This window comes from Lepidothrix coronata, unplaced genomic scaffold (assembly GCF_001604755.1).
Source record: "Lepidothrix coronata isolate B3197 unplaced genomic scaffold, Lepidothrix_coronata-1.0 Scaffold143, whole genome shotgun sequence".
NCBI classification, from domain to species: Eukaryota; Metazoa; Chordata; class Aves; order Passeriformes; family Pipridae; genus Lepidothrix; species Lepidothrix coronata.
The window spans coordinates 1,925,596-1,951,335 of NW_016690323.1; the positions used below are offsets into that span (position 1 = coordinate 1,925,596).

Here is a 25,740-nt window from a genome sequence, read left to right on the forward strand (position 1 = left end):
GGCACATTATATGACTATTGAAGAAAGACACAGATTTTCAGTGTTTCCTGTTCACCTTTCATATGGTGAGGAACATCAAGGACTGGGTACAGCAGGGAGTAGGGGGGACCTGCAGAGCAGTCAAATAATTCTGATCAAAAAAATATACGGTCATTTTGGTGCATCAAAATTCAGCCACACTTTCTGCTGCTCAATGCAGCACTTGCAGGCTTTTCACTACAACCAAGTTTAGGCTTTCCCATGAGCCAGAAGCAGGAAATTAGGCTGTCAGAGTCTTGGACAGATGAAACCCCCAGCAGGGGAGAAGGAGAGGAGCAGCTGGGGGGGTCACTGGCTCGGATGGAGGATTATGTGCTGCAAAGGCCAGCAGCAACACCTAGATGTCCCTGTATCTGCAAAATCTGTCCCTGCACTATCCCTCCCTGTACTGCTCGAGTGGGAGGAGGGGAGGAGGCAATGCTAAGGCTGCTCCTTTGCTACCACCAAATATTTCTGGGATGGGGACAGCATATGCAGAGCAATCGTAACAGGGAGGTGTGTTTCCTGCTTCTGTATATTATGTCAGGGAAGCAGCTCTGTTCCTAATCCAATGCATTTCTTTAAAAAATCCGAAGTTATTTATAATTGTCTATTTGGAAACTATAATAGGTGACCTTACAGATGTCAAACCCATTCAAGCTGAAATGCAGATGTTGGTACAGATGGCACGGAGCATGATTTAATCGTGGCGACAGCAAAAATATGTGGGGCACCTTTCCTCATATCACTCTTCAGCATCACACACTTTCCTAACCCTGTAATGTTATTTGTGGACTTTCTCCATACCACTATCTGAATGTAACATTGTCATCCTACTCTGAGAGTCTAGCCAGAGAAGTTCATATAAAAGATTCATTTAATGATTTGAACTGAAAAGGCTCTTCCTAAGAATGGGGTTTGTATCAAGTCTAGGTATAAAAAGAACTTTTTTTTCCTCATATTTGTGAGATGTGTTTAGTTTATAGGTGACCAGTGAATATTTCCACCCTCAGTAAGAGGTTCCAGGGACTTTTAAACTTTGGCTTGTGCTAGAAGGAACTTGTAAGCATTTAAAAAGAAAAAAAGCTAATGAAATTTGTGTTCAGGGAACACAGATGTTTTATTCTAGTCCCCATGCCACTGTTCAATGACGTTAACAAGCCTCAACTCATCCTGAGCACATGCCTGGGGTAGGAAAGTTTATTTTATGCCTGTTGCTGATGAGGAGCCTTGAGCACAAGAGTTGAAGGGCTGAAGCCAGTGGCTCAGCCATAATGGCTCTGATGTGGTGCTGACTGTGAAGGGTGAGATCTCTAAGTCTATCAACCTGAGTGAGCATGGTTTTGTGTTCTATGATCCCCACAGCAGGTCTTGGCAACTACATGGCAGCATCTCACTCATGCTCTGTGAGCTGACTGTGCCTCCTCTGATGACCCTCTCCTGGCTTTGGACTGTGGTTTTTAATGTGAGTAATTTTATTGCTGTGGCTGTGCCTGGTAGATCTTTCCAGGCAGCCTCCTTTGTCTGCATTTTTCACCTCTGTCCTGATCATGCCTGCATTGGCACTCAAGACAAGCCAGGTCAAGAAGATGAACAGGTTGAAAATCATGAATTTGTCCTTTTTTTCCCCTCCTGCTCTCTTCCTTTATGTTTGTTTTGGAACTAGGGGAAATCTGGTGCCAGATTACACCCAGTTGGTAGGGATCCACAGCTTGAGGGAACCAGGGTCTGGGTCTAGTTTCCAGACTACCTGGATTTGCACAGCTCAGCCTGTTCAAAGCAAAACTCTTTGTGATGTCTGGGAAACTGAGGGTCAAAATCTGAGATCTTTTTTTTACATTTCCAACTATCAGTATACTTACTGCAGTGAGTTTTTTCTTGACTAGGATCACACTACACATGTAGCATGGAGGACACAGAATTTTTCTGCATGCAATCATGCCAGATGTTCAGACTAAGGATGTTGTGAGTAATGCTAAGGGTATCTGTTTGGTTTTTTAAAGCAGATTTTCATATGCTTATTTATCCTGTCAAAAGTTGGAGAACAGATGGTCATGAAAATGAAGTTATTCCAATTTTATAATTCTGCCCTTGTCTTCAAAAAAACCCTACCATCACCTTCATCCTGAAGAATGTTGAATCTCTTCTGCAATCTTCCCACATACACTTATTTCACGGAAAACATAGTTGACTTTAAAACATTTTATTCAGTAACGATACTGTTAACAATGTCACAATTTCAACAACAAAAGTACTTCTGAGTTAGGCAATTTTTTACCTGTTTATTTTGATGCTACAAAACCTGTCTCCAAGATGATGAAGTCCTTCAGCTGAATGGTTTGCCTTGCAAGTGTATTTTTTTCTAGGGGAATCTGTTTGCTACAAATTGTTGTAAACAATCACACATTCTTGAGTGAGCGATCACCTGCATTTTCAGCAGAGCATGGTCACATCAAACACCTACACCATGAATTGTCTTGGAAAAAATATCCCGAATAGCACAGTGCCATAGGGTGTGGGAGGCATTTTAATTCAACTGACACAGAAGGGTCTTGACTTCACTGTACTATTTCAAAACGCTCAATTGCTTTAGGTATCGATATCTATCACTCAATAATAAAACACCCAGAGCACCAATCGAAGACTGTAACTTACCTCATGTGATGTTGGGGTACAGTTGGATACCTGTTACATTGGCTAAAATGTCTTCTAACATAATGAACTGTGTAAGATGTTTCCATGTGTTGAGTGCTGCTACTACACAGCACACACAGGGAGAAACACTGACCTTCTTTTTCTAAAAGGCTCGCAGTAAGGACAGGAGAGTGTGTTTGCTCTCTCTCCCACATGCTGGCAGAAAGAATAGAAAATGGTAAAATACAAGTTGGTTTGGGTTTCTTTTGTATTTTTTTAAGGATGGGGTCAAAACAGACATGTTTGCCCCAGAAGCAGAATTATTAAGGAACTGAATAACAACTTCCATTACTTTTACAGCATACAAACTGAAGAGCTTTACTTATTATCACTAAAACAGTAGTACTTAAAGCATTAACTAAACCCTGAACCTTTTCAAATTTAGAGGTTGTGTACAATGATTATATTTTCAAAGCAGCTTTCTGGATTTGATACACGGTTAAGACATATTTTATTTCTCAGTAAATATCTTGTACATTCTCATTTTTACAGGTGTGCTATTAATAAACATAATAATATGCAATAGCCAACATAGCAGAATATCTTGGGTTTTAAACTGTAAAAATTATTTTAATACTTGTTTTGTAGTAATTTTTAAAACATATTTTAACTGTATAGATAAGAAGACTTCTGGTATCCTTGCATCTCTTAGCCATACTCTCAACGAGGCATCAGGTCCTTCTCTTGGTTTGATTTTGCACATATAATACAGTACCTGTATCTTCTGCCGTACGTGTGTTTACTCAAATATTACATCAGTCTACTTGATCAGCCATTAGGATTAATTTTATCAGGCTAACTCTAGCACGTTATCTATCTATCCTTATCTATCAGGACAAGCTCTAGCACGACATTCACAATCACGCTTGACACCTAATGTTGGTAAAGGAAAGAAGTGAAAAAAGGAAATGGACTGCTGGCGTCAAAGATTAGGCATCCCTCCTAACCCTCCTTGCACTTCATGTGCAAGATAAAACCTATTGCTTTTATACAGTCACATGAAGCTGTTTAAGTGTGTAAATGTGGAACATGCTTTACTCTGACTAAAGTCATATCTGCTTGGGCTTCCTGTTTTTTCTGGTGGTTTTTTTGGGGTTTTTTTGCACCTCAGGTAAATAATAATCCCAGATGACTGTGTACTGTTACTAACTGGCTAGTGGGTATGAACACATTACATATAGAAACAGAATTAGATCAAAATCTGCATTATAAGAGGTAATTAAAATCACTACTGCTGATGTGGTTAATGCTATTAAAGCATAAGCAATAGGTCAGGACCTGCTCCAACCAGCAGCTCTATTCATTCACCAAAACAGTGCCTTTCCATAAAAAAACTGATAAGTGCAGAAGTGCCTTAATAAACTGTGGGAAGAGATTAAAAATACCTTAACACACTTTCAGAGGGCGTGAGTGACAGTTTAAGAAGGAATGAGTGACACGCAGTGCTGGTGCATGTATTGCAATGAGAGCAGTCACTGCTGCTGCTGTTAGCTAGACAAAGTCATGTTACTCTTAAGCATTTCATCAATTAAAAATAAATGCATATTAGGCAGCTCTGCAAATCCCAGGGATGTAAAAGAAGAATGTTTGTTGAATTTCTGAGCATGAAAATAACACTGCAAGTCCTTGTGAGACACGGAAAAGCACAGCTGCTGCTTTGATTTCCCTGGGGTAGCAATGGGCAATAAAGTAGGTGAGAGTTGCATGGCCGGGGGAAAATTTTGCTCTGAATTTTTACAATTTAGAGAGACACTGTCAGGTCAAATATGCTATGCAATGAAGCGTTATTAAAGGCAAATCCCAAAACCTTTCCTTCTGAACTGAAAATTTAAAAAAGAGTTCACTTGCTTCTTCTCTCTTTCTCTCAGAATCTAGCAGTAACACTTCCCCTCTACTCCACTCTCATCATATCCCACCTGCAGTACTGCATCCACCTCTGGGGACTCAGCATAGTAAGGACATGGACCTGTGGGAATGAGTCCAGAGGAGGGACACAAAGATGCTCACATGGCTGGAGCACCTCTCCTATGAAGAGAGGCTGAGAGAGCTAGGGTTGTTCAGCCTGGAGAAGAGAAGGCTCCGGGCAGACATTATAGCAGCCTTCCAGTACCTAAAGGGGGCTACAAGAGAGCTGGAGAGGGACTTTTGACAAGGGCATGTAGTGAAAGGACAAGAGGGAATGGCTATCAACTAAAAGAGGGCAGGTTTAGAACTGCTTCCTCCCTCTTCCACCCACTCTCATGGCCAGGCCTGGCCCTGGATGTGGCCATATTCTATGGGCCCATAAAACATGAACTGAAAGACAACAGACATATTCCGAAACAAAGAATAAAACCAAACACTACAGAAGGGTAATTTTAAATACCATGACGTGAAATATAATTTATAGGGATGATCAAATGAAAGGTTCAAAATTGGATTTACCGCAGAGTTTCGCTTAAATAGCACTAATTTTTTTATCATAAAGATAACTGCATGTATTTTACTGCATGTAAATCTGAGATGAGAAAGTTTATCCACTCAAGTCATCTAGAAAGCATACAGTGAGCTTGCTAATTAACTGTAATAAAATCCTTCTTTTTCTCAGGACTGCTGGCAATAAAAGCAGAAGTGCTGAAGGAATTTCCATGTCAAAACACATTAACTAACAGCCTTATTAATATGCCAATTCTTTATTGCATTTAGTACCTCAGCATAAGTTTATGGGACCAAGGTATTTTTATTTTGAAGTGCACTTCCCCTTAGTATTAGCATCTGTGTGTATGTGTGTATACATGCACTTGTCCCAAACAGGGATAACCTTCTCAACCGTCTCCTCCCAATTCCCTTCTCTCCAAACAGGAATTGGATCTTCAGCCTCTTTGTTTTCACATATATAGCTATTATAACAATACTAACAAGCCTTTGAAAAATATCTTCCATCCTCCCATCATAAAGAGTTTCAAAGCTGATCAGACTTTATAACACATCCTAAATAGAGCACATTTTTGATGCTCTGGTAAAGATTTTTGCTGCAGGACTGGTGGAGTAGAGAATGACCCTTTAAAACACCAATGGTTGTATTTAACAAGATCAAATTAATTTGCCTCCTCCCCTCCAAACATGCTGCTCATGGTGCAGTTTGAGCAACTGTAGGATTAAGAGAAATATTAGAAGAATTGCAATTCCTCCTTTAGATTTTGATAAGTACTCTTCCTGAATTTTCTCCTATTCAGGTACCCTTATATTAATATCAGCAAAGTATCAGCAAAGTATCAGCTTAATTAAATCATACATTTAATTCATCAAGTATTCCATTGTTCCCAAAGAACTACAAAATATCTCTTTTTCTGTAGATAAAGAGTAATTACCATCTCATGGGGCCAACCGATTGAGTTGCAAAGTAAGTTTTGTAACTAACTTGGATGTTAAATATACTCTAACACAGACAGATATCTTGCTACAATAGATGTTTGCCTCTTCGTTTATAAAAAATAACTTATTTTCTCATGCCTAAATCTCTCTTCCAGTTTCATTTTTAAAAGACCCAAGAAAAACAGACTGTGAATGAGCTTTTTGCAAAGCATTATAACTTTTTTGTCTCCAGACATAAAAGTCACCCCCATGTGCTGAGGCCATCCCAGGGATTCTGTACAACAGTGCAATGGGACAGCATAATCAGCCATGCAAAGGAGCCACTGCAGTAGCTCCCTCCTTGGAAACACTGGTTATTGTGTTCCTAAGACCCTTTCCCCTTACTTTTCACAGGCAGAACTGAACAAATCTATTTTTGTTTTGTTTTCCTTCTTAAAAGGCACTTTCTCTAGATCTGACAACTCTGTCTGATCAGATAATGAATGTTTACATGTGATGGTCATTGTTTCCAAACTGCTCCATTGTTCTCAGCATCGGGGTGAAGCCCCGATGCCCCTCAAGACAAGAAAGCAACAGCAGAGGAAGGAAGGGTTTCCTGCCTGACAAGAGCAGTTCTGTTTAAATGGGAGATGGAGTGAACCACCCATTCAAACATATGCGCGCAAAACACTGAAACAGATTGCCTGGCTCTGCCTTGCATAATATTACCAAATCCCAGTGAACCGTATTTAATAAGATAGGGTGAGATGACACTGTAATGCTGGCAACATGGCATGCAGAGGAATGATCACAAACTGTCCTTTATTTGTTTGTCCCTCCGGAAAAACATTTGTTCTGTTGCCATCCTCTGCCCCGCTACATTTCTTTGAATGTGCTAAGTCAGTTGAGAGATTTTCGGTGAAAATTTACAGCCTGGCTGTCGTGTAGATTTGGGTTGCTTTGCTGATTAGAGAACAGTATGTATTTTATTAAGAAAGGTGTTTATCCTCAGCTTTAGGGTTTATATCTGCAGCAGGAGTGGGTTTCTTCTTTAAATTCACACACCGTGACATCAGTGATGCTTAGGCACTTGATAACATGGTAGATGTGAAGATCTGCTGCAAAATCTGGGGGATCTCTTTGGTATCCATGGCAATAAAAGACCGACCTGCTGGTAGCGTCCTCTGCAGCCTAAGGAGCAGAATGAGAGACAAGACACAATTACCATCTCAAATTATCTTCCCTACCACAAGCCAGGGTTCCTTCAGAATGGATGTTTTCCTTTTGCATACCTTCCCAATCCATGCCATTCACATCACTGTCATAATGCAATTAAAGGTTTGGGAAAGCAGCAGTGGGAGGAAACAGTAAGAGCAGCTAAGGCACAGAGATCCTTTCAGCTAGACAAACAAGAATGTTTCCAGAGATTTCTATCCAGGTCCTCTTTCTGACATGCCAAAACTCTATTTTGATCAAGGTATCAGTGATCCTACGAGGTGTCACCAAACTGGCTTGCTGGTGGCAGCTAGAGATACACACTGGAAATGAAGACACTTTAAATCAACTACCATGAACCCACAGCTCTTTCAGTTCAACAGCTCCAGTGATTCTAAATGTGCTCTTTATATTTCTTCTCTGAGATTGCAGCAGATTAGATGGAAATGTATTTTTCTCTCAATATTAATCCAACACATTTGTATTCACAGCTTAACCTCCCTTAAAAAAGTTAAGCTAGATGCACACTACAAACTCCATCTCCCTCGCATACAGTTAGCAAGCTTGGGATTTATTTTTCACTGCTTTTTAAAGGAATTTATGCTCCACACCATTCCTCCAATACTAAGTAAAGTCTCACTTTTAAAATTAGTAGATAAAAAAGCAGCAACAGAGAATTTCCTTCTCCTTCCCCCACAGCAGTTACAGGAAGGCTTTGTCTAATTCTGGACTTCCATGTACATAGAAATGCATTTCAGTGACAGCATTGTGTGCATTTTCCATACCCACTGAACTAGGCCATTATAAGATCTCTTACGCAGCAGGACATGGTCAATGCCTTTTTTTTTTCTTTTAATTCCTAGCAAAAGTAAAAGGACTTTCTGTAATTATAATCTTTCAGAACAGATTCTCTTTTAACGCATAATGCAGCTCTGATGTACAGACATGCAGCCACAATGGTGGCTCTGCAGCTGTAGCTTTCAACCCTTTACTGATCAAAATTATGTACTGAGGGCCAATTCCCTTTGAGATTTCTCTCATTCTGCTCTAGTTGAAGACTCAGAAGCAGAAAAGACACTTGATATATGTGGCTATATCAGACTTTTGCTGCATGTACTTGTCCTCAGTGGATGTGGAGCCTGGAAGGACACCTGGGACATAATTTCCTTTTTCTCCCTTGTGCCCAAACAATTTAAAGTGAAATTATGTAGTAGAACTAAACCCAGACCATTAAACTCCAGCTTCTTTTGTTTTATTGTCTTTTTGTAGGCCTACACACATTGGAACCACACACTGGGCAATGACAAAGGAATCCTGTCTCTGTTATGATTACATAGTGATATTACATACAGGGATACTGCACATCCTCCAGTGGTAGGATGGCTTCAGTTGCCTCCTTTGGATGCACAGAATGCTCTCAACTAGCTGGCCACAAGGGATGTCTGTGGGACCCACAAGCCAGTCTCCTTCCTGACACAAGTCAGAAGCTATCTACTAGCTTCTTTCTAGTAGATTATTAATATTATTATTAATAATTATTATTATTAATAATAACAAAATATTAATAATAATAATTTAAAAAAAGGATGAAAACTTGGACATGACCTGGCAATGTGCCCTTGCAGGCCAGACATCCAATTATAACCTGGATTTCTTCCATTAAAAGAAGCGTGACCAGCAGGTCAAGGGAGGTGATTCTGCCCCTCTACTCCACTCTTGTGAGATCCCACCTGGAGTGCTGTGCTGGGGTCCTCAGCACAGGAAAGATATGGACCTGTTGGAGAGGGTCCAGAGGAGGACCACAAAAATGGTGAGAGGAGTAGAACACTTCTCCTATGAAGACAGGATGAGAGAATTGGGGCTGTTCAGCCTGGAGAGGAAAAAAGTCCAGGAAGACCTTATTGGGGCCTTTCAATAAAAACAGGGGGCTCATAAGGATGGAGTGAGACTTTTCACCAGGGCCTGTAATGATAGGATAAGGTTTAGCAGTTTTAAACTGGAAGAGGGTAGATTTAGATTGGAGATATGGAAGAGATTTTTACAATGAGGGTGATGATGCACTGGCACAGGTTACCCAGAGAAGCTGTGGATGCCCTGTCTCTGGAAGTGGTCAAAGTTAAGTTGGATGGGGCTTTGAGCAATGTGATCTAGTAAAAGACATACCTGTTCATGGCAGGAGGATTGGAATAGATGATATATAAAGGTCCCTTCCAACCCAAACCGTTCTATGATTTTACAATACCACAATCAAAACCTTAGTGCAGGTTAGCAGGGCCAACTGTGCCAAACTTCACTGCAATAAAATCATAGTTTAGATTTATGACATACGAAAGCAAATGGTATTAGGCATAAAACAAATGTACTCACCTGTCTGCCTGGTCTCCCAAGGATCCTATAAATATGGCGAAAGCATTGACTTGAGTATTGGTGGTCAAGACCTGGGCAAACCTTGAAGGCTGAATACCGTATCGTTCAAGATTTGCATCACTTAAGACGATAACGAAATACTCATCAGCCTCTTCCTTGGCAATTTCACGAACGGCATGCTCTGTCCCTTCCAAGGTGTGGTCTCCACTCATGCAGAACTGAGCATGGGCATGCATAGTCTGTGTGCACAGCATAACCACATGGAAATACGTAAGATGACTTTAGGAATAAACATTCATTTCAGCTAGCACAGGAGGGAGTAAATACTCAGAGTTCTGCTGTATTAGGGGATGCATCAGAAATGTGGGCAGTGCTCCAGGTACAACAGAAGATGCAGCTTTTTGTATATAATATATCATATCTTAAGACAGGTAGCACTTCCTAAAAACACAGTGGGTCAAACAATCAAAACCCACACATGGACCTAATTAGACTGGGCTTTAGGGAAGGTAAAATACTTCGGTCAGCTGCAGTTTGAGTAGCTACATTCCTATGTATTTAAGGAAGAATTCAGGGCTTAGTTTCCTAATACCATGACCAACTCCTGTCTGTTCATAATTTGCACTAGACTTCCAAATCCTAGTAGTGTCACAGTTATTATAAAATATCTGACTTATAACAGTAGCCGTCAGATTTAAAAGTTATGAAACATTCTGTTTGAGCTGTTATGAAATAAATACACTGTTTTCATTGATGAAGCTGTTTCCCATGCAGAAGGAATATTAGACATTAATAAATCCAGTCCTTTTAACTGAAGTAGCTCCCAATCTTTTTAAAATAATTTTTGAAGGAAATTCAAATACACAGTTCTAACCTATCAAGCTGCCAAACAGGTAAATCCTACAACATACTCAATTTTTCTTCATCCTAGTACAGTAAAATTTTGGTGAGTACACTCACTTCGTGATTGTGATTTAACATGTTTTCAATCTAGCACTGACACATTTTTCCACTGCTACTGTGATACATAACTTCTTGAAGGTGCCAGGCTAAATTGCTGACCTGGGACCTCTCTACAGTTCAAATTAGTCACTTATGCACTAATAATATCACCACATTGTTTAGGCAGAGCTACCTATATCACTATATAATGCTTGGAATTTCCCCTATCCTTTGACAGATAGTCAAAATAACACATTTATGACCACAGCAGTCCAGAAAAAGGTGTACCCAGCATCTACTATTTTGGCATTATTTGTTTTCTGCCATGTCTCTGAAACGTCCTGTTTCGATTTTATGCAAATAACACAGATTTTGCTTTCTTGTCTTTCTTTTATTTTACTCTCCTCACGTTTTGTGTTCTGTGACCCACCCACAATTTTATCTTTGCAGTCACAAACTCCTTAATTATCCAGCATCACTTATCAGTAGGATTTACCTTAAGAATCTCTAATCTTTGCTTATTGTTCTTGGGAACTTTGTCACTCCCAACCAATGCGATGTTGAAGCCGTCTCCTGAATGTCCAACAATATCGTACTACAAGAAAGAAACGTCATCAGTCATCTGTTAGTCACAAATGGAACTTGGGCCACAATGATATAAGACAGATCAAAGGCAATTTGCTTTCATCAAGAAAACCCATATACTGTTCCCTGCTTCTCTTTATGAGCTGCTTAAGAAAACTAATTGCAATTTCTCACTGACATGAAAACATGGGAAAGAATTTCTAAATAATGAAATTTAAGAAAAGTTATTTATTTCCATGGTCTGTTTTCACATCATCCCACCAACTGCAGAGCAGTGATGCGTAAGATCGAGACCTTGCCCTCTCACATTGTCCATGTATTTTTTTTAAAGCAGTAATTTTCATCCTCTTGAGTCTGACAAACAAGAAGCACATTGTTTGACAGTAGCTCCCATGTTTGATGAACCTTTTTTGTGACCTCATTCTGCTCTTAAAAAAAGGTATTACAAGCTGCCTTTTTTGAAAATCATCACTTCTTATTTTTGTGCATAACAGATCAAAGCCATTGCTGACAGTAAGTAGAGAAGTGCATTCCAAGAGACTCTGTATGTTTTCCAAGGAGATGGTGTGCACATGATTCTCCTGTGAAAGATGCTGCAAAAATGACATATAGAACTGTAATAGTTCAAAAATCGTGTTGAACAAATAATGCAATATTGGGAATGTCTCTGTTTTATGTGAGAGCTTAATTGTTGTTACATGAAAACCAAGACAAGTTGAGTTACAGCAAGGTCCTGACCTGCCCTTTGTGTTGTGGATGTGGCAGTCACTCCAGGGAGAATTCATGAGCAGGACAAAAATGGATTTAAGAGCTCTCTACACCAACCAACAGAGCACAGTGTACAGATCCTGAGCCCAGAGAGACCTGAGCTGGCAATTCCTCAGCATGAACATGCCTGTATTTCCCCCTGACTAGCTGGTACAGACCTGCATTTAGTTGACAGGGAGCCCTTATGCAATATTTTGCCTTTCTGTTTTCTTTTTTTCATGTACTGTTACAGATCCCTGCTGAGTTCACCATCCCTAATTCCCATATAATCATTTTGTAAAAGGCAGGTCTATTCCTCAAAGTTTTTCTGTCTTTTCTTCCCTAATAAAAGCCACTTTATTTGGTATGTCAGGTCCTAGAGAGTGGAGAAATGGCATTCTTTATAGACAAAGCTCTTTTTGTTTCCACATCACGAATTCGCTTAAAAATATATCAAAAGAAAGCTATAGCAGCTGGAACAACACTTTTTTAAAGGTGACACTTCCCTCTGTGAAGCAGCAGACGAGCCACATACTATAGATTATTTCACCCAAGGTGAGATCATTTTATGACAGCCTCATATAACCCAGACTTCCTTCTTCTAGAAAATTTTTATATAATCTAGTCCCCATACAATCCCATTTCTTTCTGCTTTGTTGGCTTTTCCCATTACTATTCTCCTTTTTTCTTCCATGTCTAGTATTTACTACTCAGCCTCACACAAAGCTTCCAGTCTGGCACATGTTTTCTCTTCAAAACCTATTTCTTATCACTAGCAATGTCTCAGACTCTCTCTTTCCTGATGAATATAAAGACATGGCAAATGAAAATATACAGATTTTGAGAATAATGCTGAGGTTACATTCAGCATACTTCCTAATTAAAACAAGAATAAGTCCTGTTTAATAAATCCTGAACCACACACAAGAAGTGTGTGCATGAGTGTTGTTTTAAAACCTAGAGATAATTCAAATCAGAGGAACTAAATAAAGCAGAGGTTTAATGGAGCAGAAAATATACAGAGCTCATGGTCCTTATGCAATGTCAGAAATCTCCACACATCTTCAGGGCAGGCTCTTAATTATAAAACCTTGCACAGCCTTTGCTGAACAGTTTTGTATTCAGCATCACTTTTAAATCAACAATTTTGCTATGTTAAACAAAATACTGTCATTCTCCTGTGTAAAAAGGCTGAAGCCTTTGTAGAAAGCTCCTTTCTGGTTTCCTGGTTGTCTCACACTGGGTGTCCTGGTATCAGCTGTGCCATACCGAGTTTATGGGAATAGGCCAAACTTTGCCATTTGGGAATATCGTTTTGGATCTTGGCATATACCAGTAACAGACCAACCTTTCATCTCAAAAAGCCTGAGCATATGTGACAGACTGTATAAGGGGAACTGCTGTAGCTCCTAGAGGAAACACTTGATGTTGACCCTACAGTTTGGCCCCCTCCACATTCTTGCATAAGGCGGAACATACAACCTGGGTTCAGGCAAGGCGAGGCTGAAATGATCTGAGCAAACTATCGCAACCACGTCAAGGCGTTCACCTGGGAACATCATGGTCCGTCTGCTCCCTTCTCAGCTAGCTGCTTATTATTCTTTGTGTGTGCCCACGCATGCACTGAGTACCATGCTTATCTTTAACAGATGTTATCAGTTTCCTTGTTTCTTTGCTGACAGCTTACTATGCTAGCTGTGATTTAAAAATGTTTGGTGAGGCAGCAGGGAAGAAGAAGTGGCTGTTTGCTTCATCCTGACTGCTGCATTCTGGGTCAAGCAGGGCCTCCTGAAAAACAGAGTGAGATCCTGCCATGCTGTGGAAGAGAAGAGCTGTGGTCACCAGCCCTCACATGCTGGTCCTCATGGTCCTCTGATCCCTCTGGAAGTTAAGTCAAGGACCAGGAGTAGCCAAAGCCTAATGAGTGTGAAGGTGGTTTTGGGCAGCTCAGCTCCCCCAGCTGTGAGGTTGTGAGTGTATGTGCCCCAGCAAAGGAGGGGATGGGAATGTAGCTGTACTGACTTGGATTGACTTAAGTCAACACAGGACTGCTGCCTGGGAGACCCTCCCTGGGAGGGAGAGATGGGAGTAGGCTCACAGTCAAGCTTTAGAAATGACAGAAGGGAGATGTTTGCCCAGGGGAATGTATGGAATCTGTCACAATTTAGGAATACAGAGTTTGGGACAGCAGTAAAACTGGATCTAAGAAGCTCACTCTGAAAGGACAAAGAATTTAAACCTCTCACCCAGCTTTCCTTGCAGTAAATTATTACCTCCTGATTTGCATTCTAGCAAATGAACCCTTAGTGATTTCACATTATCTTGGTGCAGTCCTTGTAAAGAAAAGGTGCAGACAGCTCCACAGACCTGGTCAACTGGGAATCCAAACACATGCAGGCACAGGAAGACTTTGTCAAAACAAGTTTTCTTCCTTTGCAGTAGCTAAAGATGAGCACAGAAGAAGGGCCTTTGAAAAGCAAGGATCCAATCTGATGGTTTTTTCTCATAAATTCTCTAGGAAAATTTATGTGGATGGAGTTACCAGTGAGAGAAGAGCTGTGATATGATCTTACTCGGAACTGACTTTTGTTTTACAAAATAGATTGCAAGCAGAGACGCTCAGGACAAATCCAGCAGCAAAATACATGTTTGCCATAGTGAAGACTTAATTGAATTCACATATTATTGTGGTACACAGCGGCTTGTTTTCCAATAGCCTCAGGTACACTGAGACAAGAACTGCTCTATTCAGAGCTGTGAGTACACAACATATAAACATGTCTCTTGAAACAGCATCATTTTATTGATCTCTTTCCATAAGGAAAGGTTAAAGCAATCTCTATTCCACTGTCACATTTTGCACTGAATGGATGGGTGCTGCTGTCTAAAATGGGTAAAACGGAAGACTTTGTCTTCTGCAGCTGCCATGCCAAAAGGATTTATTTCTGAAGGCATTTAAAAAGCTGAAAGAAGATGTGTGCTGAACATAAAAGGCAGTGTGAATTAAACAGAACTCTGCTGGAGGGCTGGACCTTTATAAATTCATCTCTTCTTTGGACAACACTAAACATTTTTTTTCCTAAATTTATTTCAAACCTTTTTTTTTTATTATTTAAAAGAAACTATTCTGCCAGGAATGTGGACCATTTCTCCTTTTCCTGAATTAGCAGTGTTGCCTCCATAGTAGATTTTACAAACGCTAAATGCTGAAACAGGTATATAAAATCTGCAATATCCCTTTAATATTGCTATAAATAAAAAGTCAGGCTTTTCCTACCAGTTACATAACATGCTATTTATTGAGTCACTTACAATATTTTAAAGGTTTCATAAAATTGCTGTTGGATAATTCACTGGACATGCCTCCTCAACCTACCATCATGTGTGCAAATGATGGTAATCAGGGGTAATATAAAACCATGCAGTTTGAGACAGACGTACCTCAGATACAATAAAAAACAAACTGTCCTTATGTACAATTTCAAACAACTGGCACCTAAAATAAGATGTTCTAAAGATGAACAAAACTTAATCCTGCAAAATAGCTGGCTTATTATAACATACATGTATAAGTGATGCATCCACACATTTAAAGGGGCCAAGGGGCATTCGTAGGAACATACATAACCTCCATTATTAGGATAAGACTGACAATGTGGCTTATATTATCTCAGTCACTCTCACTCTTTTCTTTAATAAAGCACTTCAGAGGAAGCGTGAACAGATGACATTGGAGGAGGGCTTTGAAACATGGCTGTTAATTTAAATGGATTCCCCGACTGTGCAATGGGCCTCCCGTTTCCCCCTTGACAAGGAATGATTCACTGCCTGCACTTATGGGAAACAGAAGGAGGCAGGAGGTCCCATGCAAGCATAAAAAGCTGACAAATACCTGCTGGCACTTGTCTGTCCTTTCATGAAGGATAACTTCACTACCTGCTTGGTACAGTCACATACCCAATACTCAGTTCTTCTGTATAAGAAGGCAAAGTATTTTCTACCTTCAGTCGTGCTGTTAAGACCAATGAGACAATCAGCATCATCCATGATAGCAAAGCGTACCACTCATGGGGAAAGCTCAACTAGTAGGATAAAACAGCCAAGGAAAAGCTCATATGACTAATTCACAACCATATTTATTAGAGAACTAAACCAAGCATCATCAGAAAAGTGATCCTGAAAGCCAGGAATTGCTTTCCAGAATTTGCACTGCAGTTAGATAGCAGAAGGGAACTTTAGTTTGTAAAATCCCTTTGCTCAACAAGCCTGATGATCCCGTTGGTTCAACACATTGTACAAGAAACCCCTCAAATTTGCAGTATATATTGTTGTGATCCTTGCAGGCCTTGCAGTCCAAAAAAATTTACTTTTATAAAACCAGTCAAGAAAAGGATAAGGAAAAGAAAGAAAGAAAAAAGTGATAAACTGCACATTTCTCATTGCACACTATACAGTTGTGTGTTCTTCTATTTTTTCAAATGGTTCCTCTTTTAGATATGAGAAATGTATGCTATTTTTGCAGACATACCAAACCTTCAGCTTTGTACTGAGAAAAATTAGCAGCATCTTACAGATTGTCAACTGTTTTACAGAATTGAGTCAGTGATATTTTAAAACAATTACAGCATTTTCCTCCAAGAGGATCACTTTCTACCTAGCCTATTTTCATTACATTTGCAGGAATGCAGTGACTCTAGGAACAAAACTACAGTTTCAATTTGTTTGCAATTTTGCAACGTGCTCAGTTTAAGCAAGTTTAAGGGTGAGAAAGCATCACTGCCAGAGAAGATGGGAGCATGTGCCTCATTTCCTTAGGAAGGTAGCCTAAAAACAATACCCGTTTCCTTTTATAGCCTTTTCCCCTGAAAAGTAAAAGTCTTGAGTGATTGTACTTAAGAAGACATTCTTGCCTCCATATGGCCTGATTTTGTATAGGAGATTCCATGGAAGAGCAGAAACCTGAAGGATTATGTTGTTGGTGGAACAACGTGAAGTGGACCTCGCTGAATTGATCTAGACTATTAATTTTGTTCAGGAGATTTTACATTTGCTTTAGATGCATTATAATTCTTATGTTTGAGATACTCTTCAGTAAAGGTATTGGGCATCTCTGTTCTTCCATTAAACACTGAATCTGTTCAGAACTAACTTGAGACTGGCCATTACTGTTTTCTTTATGGTTAAAGAAACATGCTCTTAACCTTGTTTAGGTTTATTGATGCAAAAAGGGTATTAAATTTATTTACATTTCCTTTGCAGGCTACAATTAAATAACATTTGGAACCAATATCTTTCAGTACAAGAAATTATTTTCTTGCTTTCAGATAACTGGAAGAGAACACAAATAAGGACAAAGAAGTTTGGTCTTTTCCCATGATAAAGTACTGCTGTGTGCACTCTGGGCAGATAGAAGGGCAGAGCATCTTTGCATGTCCTGAAGCTTATATTCACTTGTGTTCTGTAGGCTTAGGCATTTCTGCTCAAAGAAACAGATAAAAACAGAAAAAAGGAGCAAATCTCACTAAATTGAAATCTTAAAGTCTTAGATTGAATCCTCCCCTACTGAAAAGTGTAATGTTTCTTATCCTTTCACTAGTATTATTTTTCAGGTTGCTAGAAATAGATTATTGTCTTTATTTCCTTGTGGGAATGAATAATGCTCTTTGGCTAGACTGACTGCTGAAACATTTTTTCCACTGCTCTACACAGCCTGTGCAATAACCACAGAGCTCCTAGCCCAGCTGCAATTACCTTGAATTTGTGCTCATAATTCTCAAAAGCTTCCATGACCATGCAGACAGCCTCCATGGAGCGTTCCAGCCGTCCATCCACCCCATTGAAGCGGTACATGCTGCCAGAAACATCCACCACCAGGCGCAGGCGTTTGGGTTTTTGCTGAGGGCTCCCAGGCTGACAGGGAAACACAACAGAATTAACCCCAATATCAATGGGAAAGCTAAACATCAGTAATAACAAAACATCTTAGAAAGTGAACCCAATGCGCTTTGTGAAGCTAGAAAATTGTATTCAGCAAATGCTCTTTTTTTTTGTAAAAAAAAAAAAGATTTTAACTTTGTTTTTATTTCAAACCAGTTCCTTGACAGATACCTTAGCTCATTCTTTCCCTTCACCTTCAATGACTGGAAACAAAATACCTCAAAAAATTCCACACATTTGTCAGGAAAATACTTTTTCTATTTCAGCTTTGATTCTTCACATTTTATTTCAGCATAAGAGACTCTCAAATTTGCTCTTTCTGCCAAGGCCCATAATGGAAATGCTTTTCCTTGGCTTACAGTACTAACAGGGATTCGTATAAGACTGTAAAAACTTGTCTGCTGAGGTTAATAACATTCCAAAAATGTTTGAAATCTTGTTCTGATTAACTACTAGTTTCTTCTTTATTCTAACAGTGAAACCATTATTTTTTCCTGAAAACAAATCCCATCTGTTTTAACGATTTTTGGCACAGTACATTTAAGGTAGGTGTTTTATTTAGCATGCAATGAGATGTGTCTGGATTCAAGTATGAGGCTATTGAAGATGATCTAGCAAAACACCCAGTCACATTATAAACAAATAACTAAAATTTTTCTTTTATCTGTAAAGTATTTGTGTGCTTTATTCTTTTAATTATTCTTTTCATAGGCTGTGGCATCCCTGCCCTCAAAAACCATAAGGAAAGAGAGACCATTAAATCAAACATTTATTTTGGTTTTTATGCACAAACTTAAGGCATCTGGTTTTTTTGCCTTATTGAATTATTTTTACAAAGCCTTAAAACTGATACATAGACTAAACACATTTTGAAACAAATGAGAACTGAGGCTTCAGTCACTTTTCCCTTATTGATCTTTCACACAGGCAGTGCCAAGTCCTGTAAATTGTTCAAAGCAATAGACAACAGGACCAAACAGCATAAAAAATAATACCAGGGATTCATCAAATGCGGGTAGCTGATATGCAAAAAGACGCTGTACTCAGCTATTTAAAAAAAAAAATTCTTTGTGTGGTTAAAAACTGCAATCTGTCATTAAGTATTAGTGTTAAATATTATGTACTAGCCCCACAAGTTTTGGCCAGTTTTTGTTGGTCTGATTCAAGTGGTTTCTCTGTTCCTGACTCACATAGGTTTAATCATAATGCCTTCTAAGGAATGGTTGAATTAATCCATTGGACAATCAACTTTGTCATATCTTAATGGCTTTTCCTCATATTTTTTTTCCATCATAATTTTTATTATTGTAAATCCAAATATCTGCAGAAGTTGAAATTATTTGCACACCATGGAATAAGGAAAAGACATTTGCAAACCACTCTTTTTTTTTTGTAATTTCTAGAGTATCAGCATATTTGTTAACAAAAATTAAATTAGTGAGAAAATATCTTCCTTTTTTTTGGTAAAAACTAACAAAATAAATGTTTTCTGCTAACTGCCTTATGGTCATTAAAATACAAAATAAGAACATAAAAACTGTTTCACTGGATCAAAACTAAGCACTGCCTAGATCAGTGTTCTCTCTCTGAGGGTGGCCAACAGGAAATCTGCATGTAAGACTATAAGAAGAGGTAAAGCAAATTTTCCATCCTGTGGTTGCCTCTGTATCAGGGACATCCCAAGCCAGAGATGATTCTTCTGAGTTTCTCATCCCTATAGCTCACTCAAACTCAAACACAGATACTGTATAGCCACTATGAAACCAGCAAACTGGTTAAGCTCTTCTCCACCTTTCCCTGTTTCTTGTTGGATACTTACTTGTGGCTCAAGTTCTCCCCGTCGTTTATATATGGCTTTTTCTCCTGTCAGCCCATCAATGATTTTGGCATCATCTAGCTCTCCAACAGCTTGGTGTCTCAGCCATTGTCTTTCCTTACCCTTGGCCTACAACAGAAAAGAAGTCTTACTTCACTCAGTGACGTGAGTGTATGTCAGACAATTTAAGACCTACTGCAGATCGCACATGCATTAATTTTCTTTGTAACAATGTGATAGTTTTGGTATAAGTCAAAGAAATCCAAACACATGTTCATAGCTGTCCTGTTGTTCTTCTCTGAAGGAAAAATTAACACTGACAAAGAACACGTTCCCTCTGTAACTTTGTCTTTTTAAAGTTGTTTCATATATGGGAGTTTAACTGTGGACGGCAGAAATATTAACCTTTCTTCTTGCAAATATGCTAAAATTTGTGTAGCAAGCCTGTTCAGAAATACATACAACCAGAGGGACACACATAACTGACCATTTGTTATGTATTCTCAATCCAAGCAGCACAAGAAAAAGTCATTGGGTAACTTAAATACAAAACTAAGCAGTATTCACGTTAGGCAATGGTAAATGCTTTCTTTTAAAACAGTATATATATTTAAACAGTTATATATTTAAAAAACCCTACTTTTAAAATCATGGTACTCAAAAGACAGTCCATTAAATACTTCTTTTGTTTTAGTTAAAGGGACACTAGTTATCTACAGCCTGACTTGATGAACTTGCATTACAATCCAGGAACTCAAATATTCAGGGTACTCCTATCCACAGAGCATGCAATGCATACTGAAGACTCAATGTTATAAGGAACATATTTAAGAATGTTTTCAAAGGATAGCTTCATCATGGTTCATAATATGTAATTTCCATCTAAAGACAGTAAAGTCTGTATATACAGGTTTCATCATTTATTTAATTTCTGTTCAGATCTACACGTTGAAATTGTTCACCTTAGTAAGGATGCACATCGTTGCTGATTCTGCAAGGAAAGACAATTTTGAATTTACACACATATAATGCTTTTGCCCTCTCAGCAAATTGTTGGTTACCAATTGGAGGAAAATTAAATATCCAGCAGGACACAAACTGCCTTAAACATTGGTTTTCAGGAATGAAAAGCAATTGCTCTCTGTTGAACAGTTAGTCATATATGACAAATCCTCAGTGAACTGCAGGCCTGGGATTTGAAAGGATAAATCTGAGTTATGTATGCTCTGAGCAGGCAGATAATGCCTTCTTAAGGCTCAGAGAATCTTCGATTTTGGGTTAAAATTTATGAGGTTTTTGTTTTGGTGTGTAATTGGTGTAAGATGAAGGTGTTCTGGACTACAGTCTATTGTCTGTAATTACTCAAGAGTAATTGACTACTTGCCTGTGAAATAAGTGGGCAGAAAGACTACAAAACCACAGAAAAATGTTTTGATTAATTAATTTTATAGTAGAGAATTTACATAGCTATGAAAAATACAGTTTTTTTAATTAGGTAGTGTCAAAAGCTTTACAAATGCTTCCTGATGGGAGGCAAAAACAATGCTGATACATGGAAATCACTGAAGGGGAAAGTGGAAAGCATTTCTTAGGTTATGAATTCAGTCAGTTGTGTTCTCTGATACACTTCCATGATGCTACAGTCAACCTCACTTTAACTAGCTTTGGCCGTAGGGCATCCATGAGTTTGTTTGTACCACCAACTAGTAGTTTCCACTATCATTAAATATGCTTGGGATGAAAGTTGAAGTTCCTTCTTCCATAGGATTGATTCCTTTGTTGCCTTCAGAGTTGTGTAATATCACAAAGAGACACTCGCAAACTCCTGGTGACTTCTACATCTCCCACCAAAATGTTTCACTGTAGGGAGGTTTCCTGCTGTGAAAAAGCCAGTGGCAAATTTCAACACTCCAGCTAACCACTAAAAAAGTGCTCCTGGAGACAACATGCTGCTGAGTAAGCAAAGCCTTTTTAAAATGAATCATGCACCTTCCAGGGTGATGCAGCTGAGATGACTTTGTTCTTAGTCATCTTAACCACTCTAAGTACTGGAACAGAGGTAGATCCTTAACATTTCCTTAGCACTGGTGTTTTGTCAAATTTTTGTTATCAGCCTCCTTTCAGTAGGCAGGAGGAACAAACAACAGAAGATTATAAAGATTCAGCATCATTGAGCAAATAAATTCTCAACTAGTTTCACTATTCTTTTCACTGCCAATGCTTTACCTTTGTGGCTATTTGATGTTCAAGGAACAGCAGTGTGAGAAGGCTTTTTACTATGGAGAAAGTTAAAAGCAGTTTAATACCTTTTGAAGCTTATGCAACAAAAGCCAGTATTTGAGCTGAAATTTTATTGGAGGAACACAGAGTTGACATTGTCTCCTAAAATAGGAAAGAATGCTGACAAAATCTGATCTAACCTCTTTCCAAAATAATGCTAAAATTATTTAGGCTACTTAGCACCTGCCTCTTCCATGCAGAATTCCTCCTAGGAATTCTTAGAATTCCTAAGAGTTTATTTCCTCTTATAAAAGCTGAAAAAAAATTCTCTTAAGCATGTGTGTTATAAAATGCGCAAATATTGCATATAACAAAGAAGCTACAAAGGATTTTTAATATGTAATTTTCACATGTTTAATACCAATAAAAATTTAAAAGCACTTACAATTTTAAGAGAAAACTAGAACTAATACATATATATCTTCCTTTGATATTTGACAAGAAAGAGCATACAAAACATTACTATTTCAATATGCTGCAGCCATATAGATGAAAAAATATATTCATTGTGTTGCTTTTGAAATTAGAAAAATGTGCTAGATACCATATCTTATCAGCATGGGAGTGGCCGATCACAATGCACCACTGCAGTAATTCTTTTCACTGGAAGCATATTCTTTTCACAGGCATATTTACAAAAAACCCTGTAAATTACAACTGTGATGTCTGTAAATGTCACAGAAGAAGATGTGTATGTGAAGTGATCACATCTAAATATGTAACTCGTAATGATATGGGATGGTATGAAACACTGCCAGTTGTGGTCTGCATTTGTTTCTGGGAGAACGTGACACAAATGTTCCCTTAGCTGTTGAAATCACAAAACTGCTACTGACAGGACACAGGGTTTTTCACATTTTCAGTTCTCTGAGTCATGTTTATTCTAGGACTGCCACTATTTTATTCTTGCTGCTATGACCAGATAGTTCCCACATGGTCTAAATCAGACAGAGCCCAGTAGGCTCTGTTCCAGTGTGGGGACCTACATGAAGCTCAGAAGCTGAAGGGACAGTTACCTCTGATTCCTTCTGTAATAATCAATTAAGAGAGAAGTACTTCCTGGAAAGCAAGTCACCTAAAATGTAAGAAGGCCTTTCTGAGTTACTGACTGACCATAACCTTTTGAATCTGTAGGTCAGACAGACAAGCTTTAGGAGAGAGAGGAAGGCTCATCAGTGACCAAATTTCCTGGACTTCTGGCTTTGCTACTTCTACAGAAGATAAACAAAAACCCGTAAAGTTTTGTTAATGTTGTTCAAAGATCTGATAGAGATCAGTGAGTTATAAAAAATAAAATGAACAATGAAATTACATTCTCAGACTATATTTATGTATCACTTTCAAGGATCAGTCTATTCCAAACATCTCTTCTGCTACTACTAACTTTTGGTGAGCTATCGACAACTGGACCTGAATCTCAGACTCTCAATTCTGGGAGGTAAAATTTAACCAAAAGAACATTTTAAACAAACCCACAAAACCAACAATAAAAAGGCATATCTTTAAAAGAAAATCCAGGTTAAATAAACATGGGCACCTTATTTCTATTATGTAAACAGACTGAGTTTGAAACAAAGTAAACTCAAAAATTTTTAAAAAGCCAAGTGTGTTCTCTACTGAGAAGGTAATTTGGGATTTTCATAAAAGCACATAGACATCTGAGCTGCAAAGTTTACTGGAATGGACTGTGCCATTGGCTTCTTATTTGAGATATGAGGAATGTCTGACTGGTAACAGAAAGAACACCATTCTAGCTGAGAACCTGTGGTGTACATGGGGCTAGCCAGAAAAAAAGAGGCACAGTTCTTCATTAGGGCTGAATGAATTACAATGCTGAAGAACCCAAATAAATTTTTTCCCTCTCAAAAAGATCACATGAAATTTGCTTGGACTCAGCTTTCCTATTAACAGAAGGCACTTTGCAACTAAGTAACTCCTGTTATCTTAATTTTCCTACTGTATCTTCTAATAAAATCCCTACCAACATCTGTATAAAAATTTAAAAAGTTAAAAATCTGCTTTCACTATTGCTCTTATTCTGTGATCTAGCTTTTCAAATTCAGTGATTTGTTTCTTTCATCATAGATTCCGTTTACTAATTCTGTGGTTAGCTATTACAGATTTTGGCAGGAAGTTACTAAAGTCTCATAAAATACTGAGGCTTATAAGATTTTGCCTTGATATTAAAATGACCTTTCTAACAAAGCAAGAGAATAGGTCTCCTTATATTAAAGTATGTTATATTTTGATTATGATTAACATGATCCCTGAATGTAACACTTTTGGCTCCAAGGGATAGATAAGGCAGATTAAAAAAAGACTTCAAACTGAAGATTCACTTATTCATTTCATACTCACAGTATGCTTCCAATAGTATGTGTGCTAGAAACATGGTAAAAAAAAAATCTAGATACAAATGATGTAGAAAAATCCTAAGACTTACATCCAAATTTTTCCAATAGAAACCTGTCTATGTCCTGTACTGAGACACATATTAAGAGCATGCATCATCTACTCACGTCCATCTTAAATGTTCATTATGTGAGGAGTTCTCTGAATTGGTACATTCATAACAAAACGGGCTAATAAAACTGGTTCTCTGCGTATATGTGCAATGATAGTAATGTTGTTGTAGCTACAAAGGCCTAAAGATATAAGTAAGACGAAGAAATGTTACCCTTCTTACTTGTAATACCAGGGGATTGAGTTTCTTGACCCATTTGGAATCTGTTTATTGTACAAAGTAATTTCTTTCTATATGTCAGTTTTATTGCTGAAGACACAGCACAGTGACTAACTAATAAACTAAGGTATATATACACTAATGGTTAGTAGTCTTCAACAGAAATACTTATAATCAAATATATCTTATAAGGAGTAAATTAATTTTCCTTTAATTTTCACTGAAGATTAGCAGATTCCTCCTAGAAACAATGCACTTACAATTTTATTTACCCTGTATATGAACACTAGTATCAAAAAAACCCAGAAAAAACACCACATCAATTACCAAAAGAAAGGCAACCTGGTGGTTTTGATCTTAGGAGATTTGGGCTATACCTATTTTCATTAGCAAGAGTCAAAAACAAACCTGAGAAAAATCCATGTTTTCAGCAGTATATGCAGTAAAGCACTGACCTGGAGTGGATGTCTCTTTTAATTTACACTGGAGTGGAGCGTTTCTTTTAATTTGCACTGGAGTGGAGTGTCTCTTTTAGCATTTGCGCTTCTCAGCTAAAAAAAAGTCTTTTGGACAAGAGGTAAAGACAAAGGCTGTGCTCTACATACCTTCACAAATTCTTTTCATGCTGTACAGTAGTATTTTCTTTCACAAAATTGTGCTCCTGAATAAGTAATCTCTGGAAGCTGTGGTACAGGAATACTGTAACTTGTAGAGATGAGCACTGGGACCCACTTATAAGCTTCTTTTAAATTAGTAATATGAAACTGTTTTTCCCAACCATGATTATAACCTGAATCTGCTTTTAGTCTCAAAGGTATGATCACCACACAGTAACAGAATAGTGCCAGGATAGTATTTGGGGCCTAATGTAATGACCTCACTGTGTTCCTTAATTAGGGAATCTAAGATTACCTGCAGATTGTCTAAGATGATGCGGAGTGACTGAACTTGGCGTCGAACTGCTCCGGAGAACCTTTCGTAAGTTGATGCATCATATTCACTCATCTGAATCTCTTTCAATCTAAAGCAAAGAACAAGGAGCTAAGAAAACTTAGCTTAGAAAACAAGCATATCTTACATTTATTTATGTAAACTGAAAGTTTATGTACTTGATAACAGGGAA

At 38.3% G+C, this 25,740-nt stretch overlaps 1 protein-coding gene across 1 annotated transcript in view; it reads right to left on the bottom strand.

Moving 5' to 3' along the window:
- Positions 1-5,295: 5,295 nt before the first annotated feature.
- The window catches only part of VWA8 (von Willebrand factor A domain containing 8), a 182,055-nt gene continuing 161,610 nt past the window's right edge, over positions 5,296-25,740 (bottom strand). Inside the window, exons 40-45 of the mRNA XM_017827812.1 lie at positions 25,530-25,638; positions 19,658-19,783; positions 17,653-17,811; positions 11,066-11,164; positions 9,628-9,866; positions 5,296-7,236 (exon numbers count right to left, since the gene is read on the bottom strand). Coding sequence (XP_017683301.1) covers positions 7,128-7,236; positions 9,628-9,866; positions 11,066-11,164; positions 17,653-17,811; positions 19,658-19,783; positions 25,530-25,638 — 841 coding nt within the window. The 3' untranslated portion in view covers positions 5,296-7,127. The remainder of the gene's footprint in view (positions 7,237-9,627; positions 9,867-11,065; positions 11,165-17,652; positions 17,812-19,657; positions 19,784-25,529; positions 25,639-25,740) is intronic.